The 11,894-nt window shown below is 38.2% G+C and overlaps 1 protein-coding gene across 1 annotated transcript in view; it reads right to left on the reverse strand.

The window, feature by feature from the left end:
* The window catches only part of AKT3 (AKT serine/threonine kinase 3), a 298,230-nt gene that overhangs the window by 48,272 nt on the left and 238,064 nt on the right, over positions 1 to 11,894 (reverse strand). Inside the window, exons 10-11 of the mRNA XM_044916426.1 lie at positions 11,454 to 11,582; positions 89 to 303 (exon numbers count right to left, since the gene is read on the reverse strand). Coding sequence (XP_044772361.1) covers positions 89 to 303; positions 11,454 to 11,582 — 344 coding nt within the window. The remainder of the gene's footprint in view (positions 1 to 88; positions 304 to 11,453; positions 11,583 to 11,894) is intronic.

The raw sequence follows: 11,894 nt of genomic DNA on the forward strand, positions 1-11,894 counted from the left end.
CCTTGGAGTTAGTTATATTTGGATTAATCTCCATATCACAATCTACCCACACTCGTCCATAGCCCATCGAGTGTTATTTGTGGCTTACCGTTTATTTGGATCCTTTATCAAGAGCCCTGAAAGCAGTGATTTTGCATCTGAAGAGAGTGTTCGAGGAAATTTAATGTCTTCCATTAGTATTAGTTCAAAAAGTTTCTCATGATCCTGGTTGTAGAAAGGTAGCCTCCCACACATCATCTCATACATGACGACCCCCAGGCCCCACCAATCCACGGCTCGGCCATAGTCATTGTCTTCTAACACCTAAGAGGGAAACCAGCGAAAAGATTCGTTATTACACATGAACTTTTAGAGCAGTCTTTACCAGATGTACAATTCTTACATCAAAGTGAATCCTAACTTGCAAAACCTAGGTAGGCTACTCTCACATCTTGACATTTAAACTAGAAAGCATCCCACAAAAGATATGAATCACAGCAGATATGTGAAATGTTCAATCCATGTCCCAAAGTGGCCAGTATACCATAAAGGGCCACGTGGCACATTCCAAGTGAGTGATGACTAAGGCTCAAGCAAAAATGGTTTGTGTATCTGCACATTTTCTCATAGGCCTACTTAATTTTTCACTCTGGTTTCACTAATGTGGACTTCAAGTAACTTGGAGGGAAGTCGTGCTGACTGAGCATAAGGAACCATGGAGAAGAACTAAGGAACTTGAGTCAAACTGTGAGGACAGGAGTCATGTACGCAGAGTCATATAGACAGGTTCAGGGCACGGCGAGCATGACAATCAAGCTGGAAACTTCTGGAGGGCCCCTGCATGTTTAAACTCTTTAAGGAAATAGTCAACAAAGTGAATATAAAATTTACTGTTTGGGGCGTGTCCAAAGCTTTAGTACCTCACAATAAAATTTCTGTTAAACACAAACACCAAAAATCACAGCACAGTATCTCTCTGGTATATGCCCTTAAATTTATTTCCCAAAATACATTCCGTGCAAAATAAATTTTGAAAGAAAGGATAGGACAGTATCAGTTAGGCTATGTTAGAGCCACCTATTCAAATCAGGGCATAATAATTCAGCATTTGTCTCAGGAAAATGTTGATTTGTACCTTCTTATTAGGTATGTTCCTCATCCAATGCAATTTTCTTCACATATTTGGATCTTCCAATATTTTTTTAAAGATTTTATTTATTTATTTGAGAGACAGAGAGACAAAGAGAGCACAAGCAGGGGTTGGGGCAGAAGGAGAAGGAGAGAGAATCTCAAAAGCAGACTCCTAGCTGCGTGTGGAGCCCGACACAGGACTCGATCCCAGGACCCTGAGATCACAACCTGAGGCGAAGGCAGACGCTTAACTAACTGAGCCACCCAGGCGCCCCAGGATCTTTCAGTATTTTATTTTAAATTACTATATCTGAATAATCTTAAAGCCTACTTTATCTGATTCTCTTAGCTTTGGGACAAATAGAGAAAGAAAACCAATTAAAAAAATCTTATAACTGATTACATAAGAATTTGATACAGAAAAAAGTGGTGCACATGTTCCAAACTTTCTTAGTTTGAGTTAAGTAAATAAGTTGTTGAAGATTACTCCTATGTGACTTTTATTTAAAATTTACCAATAATTTCATAGAATTGACATGGTATGTTTGACAGTTAGACCATGATTACCTATCAATGCTATGAAAGGCACTTGGTAGAGAGGGTATTTATATGCATGGAGAATGTAATTTTGAGAAAAAACTATGTTACTTAAAGATTACTTCAGCAGTTTTTTTCAAATGTTATGAGAAGATTTTTACTTCGGTTGTATCCAGTCTCAAGATGACATAGGAACTGCATTAGCAAGATATGAACACAAGTCCAGTTCCTATGTTTTTCCAGAAAATCTTTTGTAGAGTAACAAACTAAGCAAAATATTTTGGGGAAGAACAACAAATTCTAGTTTTTGTCTTTGGCTAAAAATATTTCAGATTTCTACTTGTTCGAAATGAGTAATGTAAGAACACAGAGAAAACAAGAAATAACCTAAAGAAGCAGAAAGAATTCGGCTGTGTACTTATTACTTCAGTGAAAGAAAACGCTGTACGTATGATTTTTAAATACCAGTGACTTTTGATTGTTCAAGAATCTATCTCCTGTCCAATTAGTAGAATGGACTGTTTGTGGGCCTGATCTAATAGATCTAGGATTTCACCTAATGACAAACAATTTTAAAATCTAAGTAACCTTTTACTCAATTCCTACAACACCAACAAAACAGTGGCACGCGCAAAAAAGAGCCAAATGTGGTTTTTAACCTCTTTTTTCATAAAACCATAAAAAGCATAAAAGCTGGATTAACTGCTTCCCGAACCCACGTTTCACCAGCCGGGTTCTCATCCCCAGCTGGTAAAACTGGCAATCCTTTATTTTTGTTTAAATACCTGGTTTGCAGCCAGAAGGGAAAGTGAGTACATAAAAAAAAGGGTTTTATTTTTGAAAAGAAATAAGCAACTGAAAAATAAAACTGCATTGTAAAAATATGTTTGATAAAATAAATTTTTTATTTCACTTTGTAAAATGAACACTGATTCTCAAAATAAGTGGTTTTGCTTCTGAACATACGCACTTTAATGAATATATAGATACATCACACTGCAATTAGAACTGTTTGCTGTATTATTTGAACTGAACGAATCTGACTTGATATATTGTATCTTATCGACACCTGAAGTCCAGCAACGCCGAGGAGAAAAAAACCCTAAAAACCCAGCCAGCCCTCTTAATCTGAGTCTTTGTTCTCAATTAAAAAGAAAGATTTCTGTTCAACTCCCACCTCCAAACAGCTGGAAGATGAAATATACAAGAAATAAAAAGAAAAGCGATTATATTTCACATGTGGATACAGAATATAAAACATGTTGCCACTGTTCAGACAATATCCCTTCTCTCTCTCTAAATCTAAATTATCTCAAAACACAATACTTCCAAAGGCTCTAGAAATTCCAGAGTGAAATTAAAATCCACAGCCTCTTTTATATTATTTTCTAAAGACAATTTTCCTCCCTTACTCAAAGCACATATTTTCCCCCAAATTACAGTAACATACAAAATTTACATTCCTTAACCTAAGAGTTGCAATTCCTTCTGACTACCTCTGGTGACTTTTTTTTTTTCCTAGAAAAAGGCTAATTTACTTGCCGGTTATCAGGAGGGCTCAAAAGGTGCGATTATCGGTAACGCAGAGGCACAGCATGGCAAAGTGCATTTCAACTCCATTACCACTCGCCTTATCATATAATTTGGATATAAATGCAGATCAAAATCTGCTCCTAGAGAAATAATCCACTGAAAGACTTCTGAAGGATTAAAGAAAGTGTCTCTTTTCCACAGAATCACTGTTACTAATGTTTACAACTGAACTCAAGGTTTCAATACGAATGCAGACACTTGGTACTTCCTTTGCACCCTATTGTCTCTGTCACCACAGATGTAGCTTTAGTTTGTAACTACATTTAATGCAAAAGAGAGACATAAAGGACAAGAGGTGATCTGGAACACCAGAAGTAATGTAAATATTCAACAATGATAAGAGGTCACAGTAACTCAATATCCAAACAGAACACAAACGCTGGGAAACAAGGCTTAGTTTCCATTTTTCAACCAGGAGCCAGAGAGTGCTTCACTTTCTGATATAATAAAACGGGTTTCAAGGAGGTCACAGCAGGTATCCATTACCATTAAATATCCTGGTAACATTTGGTTAATATTTGGTAATAGTTGATGTAGATGCTTCTGTTTATAAAAGAGCCAGGGGAGTTAAATAAAAATCAGCATAAGTAGCTCTTGAATGGTTACTAATTTCAAGGATGATAATAATAAACTATGAATTTTAAAATGATATCATCAGTTAAAGTTCCCAATGTAAATATTTATTTGGCGAATGGGTACTTTCAAAAACCATATTCACTCCAGTGTTCTCTTACCAACTGGGATTTACTGGAAGGTTGAAGGAACACCTCTCTCGGCTTGGCCGCCAGGCCACACAATGCACCCAAGGCAAGCAATTATAAGGAGGGGAGGTATGCCCCGGAGTGGCTTGCTGCTCAATCAATAATCCAGACAGAACAGATGGGGGAAAAAATTAAACATCCAAACAAACTGTCTGCACACCTATGTTGTGAAAGTAAACTGCGAACTTGGATGAACCAATTTACCATTAATTCAAAAAAGAATTTTTTTTTCCTGGTAACCTTGTATTTCAGGTAACGGATATGTGTGTGTTTTCTATGTAAACATACGTTTCTATACTTTATCATTTATGGAAATCCTTTACATATTCTCCACATCCTAGGAATCTGCTTAAAAAAAAAAAAAAAAAAAAAAAGACCTGTTAAGTCTTCCAATCCAGATTCTAAAATGTAGTGCAGCTTTAGAAGTCTGTATTTCATGGGAATTACGAATTCCACGGTTTCTTGGTATTTTCTTCACGGATATTTATTTTATACCCGGTTCTCAAGCGCTCTGTTAATTCTTAAGAGACTGAGGGTAAAGGCCATTTGCTGTGAAGGAGCAGGGCTGTAGGCTTTACGGATGCTTCCTTGCGTGTCCACGCAAGGACGGCTCACAGCGTCCTCTCGAAAGCAGTCCCTGGTTGCAGCAGGCAGCTCGCCTGAGCGAGAGGAGCACTACACGGGTGCAATGCACTTACGCACATCTGCCCAGGGAGTTCCCTACTTCCCTCCGATCCCAGAGCAACAGCCATCGAAGGGTTTCAGGAAACTGGGCCTTTCTCACCCAAAAGGTGACAGCCATTGCGAAATACTACAGGTCATCAGTAGCGCGTGCCCAGCGGGCACTGAGTTTTGTCTCTGTTGTCATGCTTCAGAGAATTTCAAATTAAATTCTGGGCTTAACCTAGAATCATTCCAAAGCACGGAATGCAACTCTATTCCTGCTGTTAAAGCCGAAAGAGCACACAACACCGAAAAGAACTTTAGGTGAGAACTAGGGGCTGCAGGAACTCACAGGCCTCTAAGGAAGTAGGAGCCTCAACTTAGCGACACCCAGAGACAGTGAAGGTTGAACTAGAAATATTATTTTCGTTCATATGTAAGTAATATCCAATTTGGGGAGAAAGTGGGATGATTTTTACCATTACCCAGAAACAGTATAAATAGCATGCCAACTCATGACAGTTACAGGCCCTTAAGTCTCCTTATACATGAGCGGACAACCTCTACCCAAACTAATCACTGTGCTCCTTCACTTAATTTCCCCCTTAATATTGATGGATCCTCCTTTTTGGAGCCATTCAGGAGGATAAAGGTTTTCAAAAAGGCCTTAAGAGAATGAGTGTTACATGAATTATTAACAAATAAAATATGAGGGATGCACACAGTTTTAGAAGGGCTACTAAAACTTTTTATTTTTACAAAATGCTTAGGCATTTGAAGACTTAGTTTCACAATCTGTTAGAAGCGGTAGAATTTTGTCCGAGGGCTAAGTGAACTGTAACTGTGTGCTCCTATTTTTACCTGCAGAGTAAATGTGCAAACACATGCTAACCTTGGACTCATTCATTCGTCTTAAGCTCTAACGACAATATCGACAGAGCCCAGGAAATGATGCCTTTTACATCTCTTCTTTGTTGCCTTGAAGATAAATACATACAATTCCATGTCATACATTTAAATGGAGTTGGGTTCTAAATGCCCCCCCACCCCATCTGCACTATTCGTTGTCAGCAACTACATTTACCCTGAATCTGTGGATGCTCCCAGCTCATTCTGAAGAAGTAACTGCATATCTCTGGCTTTAAATTTACATGAAATTTAACGTCCATTTGTGCTACTCCCTCTACGGCACCACGAGAACTTCAAGCAAATCTTTTCCTCAAAGTCGTCGGCAAAATATCTGGTCTCTTTCAGATATTTTCAAATTATATGTTATATGAAAGATAATAAAGGTAGCAGGCTTCAGAAGACAAGCGAATAAAATGACAGCAAGTGAATGTTTTCTAAGAATGAGGATCTGAAAACGAAGAACACATCAAACAATGCAACTTTAGCCACTGGAAAAAAACCTTTTACACTTACATGAAATCAAATTATGTATATATATTTTTTCTGAATAGCAACCACAACTCAGTACTATGCATTTTCCAACAGCCAAGCCATTTTTCTGCAATCTTTTTGTTAGTTCTAACTTGATTATCAAATAATTTTTATTTTTACACTATTACAGAAGTGCATTTCTCTAGGTTTCCAAAACCACCTTATTCAACCTTCCCCATCTGTCACCATCTGTTTCTTTTTAGCATGTACTTTTTGTGTGATCACATAAGCATGTGAAAAATAACTAACATTCAGATGATTATCTGCTGGTACATTTGAGGACTGGGCATAATAAAAGTGAACTGCCAAAACGTACTTAACACTTTTAATTTTGTTGGGTCTTGCATGTAAGCTACATTTGATTTTCAAACTGTTTTACAGTTGGAAAGTTGATCAGGTACTGCTAACTCAAGAGCAAAGCTGAGGCTAAATAATTAGCACTGCATAAAATGGTTTGGATTCAATGAGAGCCAAATCAAATAAAAATTTAACAGTAAGATTTTATATGTGATTTCCAATTTCTTTTTGAATTTCTACGTGGAAAATATAGTATCAATTTAAAAAACAAAATTCTCTCGAAATATCTTACCGTCCATAATGTATGGCAGGTAAGGTTTCTTTCTAATATAAGAGCAAAAACACATTCATTTAAAACCATAGATACAAATGCATTTTTAGAGATGTAGGATACTAAATGCGTACTTTATATGCCTGCTAGCACTGTGTCTCTCCAACCTCTTAAAAAAAAGACATGATTTTTTTTTTCCTTTACCAATAAATACCTCTTAATTCTTTACCAAAAGAGGTAAGAGAACAAATACTTGTAAATACTCTTTTTCCAAGAAATGGCATTTTTATACTGTAAGAGTCATCTTTCCCAGTGTTCTATGCTACAAGAAGAAACTTAAGCTTACTTAAAATTTGTCTTTAACACCAGCTATGAGTCTGACACGTCGGACAGTTAACAATCGGTTTTGACCTGATCCCTAAGTCTTTTTTGAAGTATCTTTTCATAGCCTTCGTGGATCTTTAAGGAGCAGAGCATTTCTGCCAGGTGAAGGCAAAGTAAAAGGCAGAGGGTGACCACTGCTAGATGAGACACAGGAGGCCTGAGCTCTCTCCACAGTGTGTAAACAAGTCTTGTGTAGAAAGAGACAACGCTGACAATGAGCCACTCACAAGAGAAGCAGTGATCGGGAATGTATTGCAGGTCTGATAAGCAACTATGACTTACATACCATGGAGAAAAGTCTGGCATTGATGATGGAAGGTACTAGAAATTTCAAGGTTCAAGGAAAGTGAGAGACACCATCTCAAGGGCGCTTGCCCACCCCTCTGACTCTGATCATGTTCATCTGATCACATTATTGCCTTGTTCTCAATTCCAAAGTGACTTTCCTTTATCCAGAGATCAAAGCTAAACTCCTTTGCATTTCAGTCCCCATCTCTGTATCCAGCCCCCTGTCTTCCTGCTCCCTGTTCACTGCCACTGGGCCCTCCCAGCAGGCTGACACACCCTTCTCCTCCCACGACCCTGGGCACAACTCCAGGAAAGCAATTATTTTCTTGCACAGTAATGATTGTTTTCTGTCTCTTATCACCCTGGTAAACAGCAAGCTACTTGAGGACAAAAACCATTTCTTACTATCTTTTATTCCCAGCCCCTGACACAACGCATGACCCCTAATAAATACTCTGTAAGTATCTCCTGAGCGAACGAGAGTGTTCTTCAGTGAAATGGTCCGCATCGGAGACCGGAGAAAGGGACTTAAAATTCTTGTTCTTAAAAGTAAGAGTAAACACATTCAAAGTTACCCCTATTTAACAAAAATTCCATGATTGACACAAATACTTAAAATGGAAGAATTTAAATTGCATGAGAAGTTAGCTGTTTCAGGAATTGTCATCCCCAAATGGTAACGACAGTGATAGAAAAAAGAGGGGTTGAGACCGTAATTATGGATCAACACACATCAGCTATGGGTACAGAAAATGCTGTTAAAGACCAGACGTCTGCAATATTAAAAAAAAAAAAAAAAAAAGGTACACAGAAATGTTTCTTACTTCTTTTTAAAAAGAAATCAATAATTTCTTGGGAATTGTAAAGTTTCACTTTAGAAACAACTGGACCCTTCTTGCATGAAACTCTTGGTTTTGTTCTTCAGCTGATGATATAAACATGTAAAACAGTATCTTTGTCTCTTAGATCATCTGCTTCTGAATGAAATGTGTTTATCTTCTTCAGAAATAGTTTCCCTAATTGTGACACAACTAATTTTGTTATTCTCAATACAGGATGGCATCATCTGTGGCCAAGGATCGCAGGGGTTACTTGAATTCCAGAGAAACAAAGGATTTGTTTTTCATGACATTCACAAATACAACCTATTCTAGAAAATATGATCTCATATTTGAATAAATAAGGAAGTGTTCCAAAAATTTTACTTAATTCGCCACAAAAATGGGAGGATCTTAAACTCCAGATTTTATAACAGAGAAAATAATATTGTTGGCAGCCTTCAAGAAAATATTTGGAAATGTACTGTATTTCAAATTATTAGCACTTATTTATAATAACGCAACATTCTTGAAATGTAAATTTACTCTCTAATTGAAAAAAAAACCCATTATAATAACAAACTGGTATGAGTTACTACATGTATAGGGAATGCTAGGGTTCTCGATGTATTCCTACTTCTTAATTTAATTACCTTTTCCTTTTGAGCATTTATAAAGCATTCACCTTAAAAATGACAATTATTTACATCTATAAGTGGTCTTGAAATTGTGGTTTTGGGGCCATAATACATGTAGTTAAAAAAGGGAGAGTGGCCTGTATAAGATGGACCTAGTTAGACTCCTGATCCTCTCTCTGACAAATCCCTGTGGTGTACAGACTCCATTAAAAAAGAAGTTCTGATCCTCAATCCCCTCACCTTTAAAAAAACCATCAGGGATGCTATCGCAAAAGGTCATTCCAAACGTGCAGCACACATACACAGCAGATGTTCAATAAGCTAATATCCATCCATCAAAGATCAACGCCTCCCTATTTGGCTTCAGCCACACCAACCTTCCCAGAGTCTGAGGGAGGAACTGGGCTCGTTCCTGCCTCAGGGTTTTATGCTAACTGCTCTCCGTGTCTGCAAAGCTCATCCCCTCCACTTCCGCAATAGCTGCCTCCTTCTTAGCATTCAGCTGTCTGGTCGACCACCACTTCCCCGCGCATCCTGCCCATAGACACCGTATCTTCCAAAGACAGCTGCAACAGTATCTCCTGTCTCCCATGGTCTTCTACGACAGGGAAGGGGGAGTCAACGTCACTACCTTTTCAACTGGTGTTGGCTCGGAATGCCTAACCAGGAAGCCTATGACAGAGACGATGTGTGGTTCTTGGAACCAGGCCATAGAAGGAGACACATGCACGAGTGTTCGCAGCAGCATTACAGCCCCAAACTGGAAGCAAACCAAATGTCCGTCGACTGCTGAATAGATAAACAAAATGTGGCATATCCATACAATGGAATATTATTTGGTCATTAAAAGGAATGAAGTACCAAGAAAATGCTAAAAACATGGATGAATCTTGAAAACCTACAACGTGAAAGAAGCCAGACACAATCGGCCCCCTATTATAGGACTCCATTGATAGGAAATGTCCAGAAGAGGCACACCTGTAGAGACAGAAAGTGGATCGTGGCTGCCTGGCGGGAGAGGAGCTAATGGGTATGGGTTGTGTTGTCAGAGTGATGAAAATACTCCGGAATTAGATGGTGCTGACAGTTGCACAACTCTGTGAACATAATAAAAACCACTGCTGAATGTTATGGTAGGTGGCCTGAACTCCAGTAAAGTTATTACAAATATAGTATGAAAAGGACTTTGCAAAAAACTAATAAAACATTTCTTAATGGTTTACTAGGTGAACAACAACAATAACAACAAAACCTAACAAAACAAAACAAAACAAAACAAGGGGAAACAGCCTGTGACTCGTTCCTCAGGACATTCACTTGTGGAACCCAAGGCCAAAGAGGTCTGGACCACCTGGCGAGGCTGAGGCTCGCGGTCAAGGCTCCAAGTGATGGCCTGTCAGGGTAGCGGCGGGCAGGAGCACCGACTGTCAGATGAGTGAGGATGCTTCCGCTCGCCAGCCTCCAGCCACAGTCACCCCGCTGTTGTGAAGTCCTTCTGGTTGAGGCCCCACATGCTGTGGGGCAGAGATAAGCCATCCCTGTTGTCCCCTGACTATTCTTGACTCTGAACCAGAGAGCACATAAAATGCTTGTTTTTCACCATTAGGATTTGGAGTGCTTTGTTACAAGGCCATAGTAATTTGAACTCTATCTAAAATAGCCACCACACCACACCCTTCCCTTTATCCAGCTTTATTTTTCTCCCTGGGCCTCCTAGTCATTAGATGACATTAGGGTATTTACTTATTTTTATTGTTTCGCTCCAGAGAGTGGAGTCTTTTGTGTCTTGCTCCTGTAACCACATCACCCAGACAAATACCCAATACATAGGAGATATGTAATATATATTTGTTGAATAAACAAATTCACAAATTATTATGGAACCCTCAGCATGGGGAGGTCACTGGTTGGGACTTGCTTTGGCATGAATTCCAAGATGTAGCTACTGTCCTTTCATTACCTTTCCCTATAAAATACTTTCCAATAATGAAATATGGAAATCCACAACACTGCGAATGTCAATTATCATTGTTTCTTTGTTTTGAAGGAAAATCCAAGATAGCTTATAAAACTGCAAACATGCCTGCTGATGCTATTCAATTACCTGATTTTAATAAATGAATCAAAATGGGCATCATCAAGAAATAAAATGTATGTGGCCAAAACATAAAAACTGACTTACTCTACTGAAGTTAGCACCTTTGTGCTCATAAAATATAATTGCTACATATTTTTGTTCTATAATCCCATGCTAAACAAGTGAGAGCAAAATAGATGTGATTCGTGTTGGTGGAATTTAAGAAACAAAACAAACAAGCAAAGGGAAAAAAAGAGAGAGAGACAAACCAAGAAACAAACTCTTAACTCTAGAGAACACACTGGTGGTCACCAGAGGGGAGGTGGGTGGGGGGATGGGCGAAATAGGTGACGGGGATTAGTAAGAGTCCACTTATCATGATGAGCACTGAGTAATGTACGGAAATGTTGAATCACTATATTAGATACCTGAAATTGACATAACACTGCATGTTAACTATACTGGAATTAAAAATAAGACATAGTAGATACCGCAATGTTTTTTAATGCTAAATGGTTTACTTTGCAAAACATATGGCCATATTAGATTTTTCCTCCGAATGAAAGCATAGCCTACCTCTGGTGCCAGATATTCTGGTGTGCCACAGAATGTCTTCATGGTGGCTGCATCTGTGATCCCTTCTTTGCAAAGTCCAAAATCTGTAATTTTTATGTGGCCATCTTTATCCAGCATTAAATTCTCCAACTGTGTAGTAAGAAAAATGACATAATTTGTTTTATAGTTTTCAAAAATAGGAAAATACGGTTTTGAAAAATTACTGAATGCTGAGTAAGGTATTTTGGAAAGAGGACATAGCTGTAGTTAATAGAACTTGCAGCACTTACAAACCCTATAGCTTCCTAACTCATGTGTGAAAAGAAGTATGTTTTATCAAATACTTCACGATGATAAAATTATTGATTTTTAAACCAATGGGAGTAAGAGCCATTATTGTGTAAGCTCTGAGAACTAAAACCTAAATAACTTTTCAAAGCAAACAGCAATCCTTTTTTTTTT

Source organism: Neomonachus schauinslandi, chromosome 6, assembly GCF_002201575.2.
Source record: "Neomonachus schauinslandi chromosome 6, ASM220157v2, whole genome shotgun sequence".
In the NCBI taxonomy this organism is placed as follows: domain Eukaryota; kingdom Metazoa; phylum Chordata; class Mammalia; order Carnivora; family Phocidae; genus Neomonachus; species Neomonachus schauinslandi.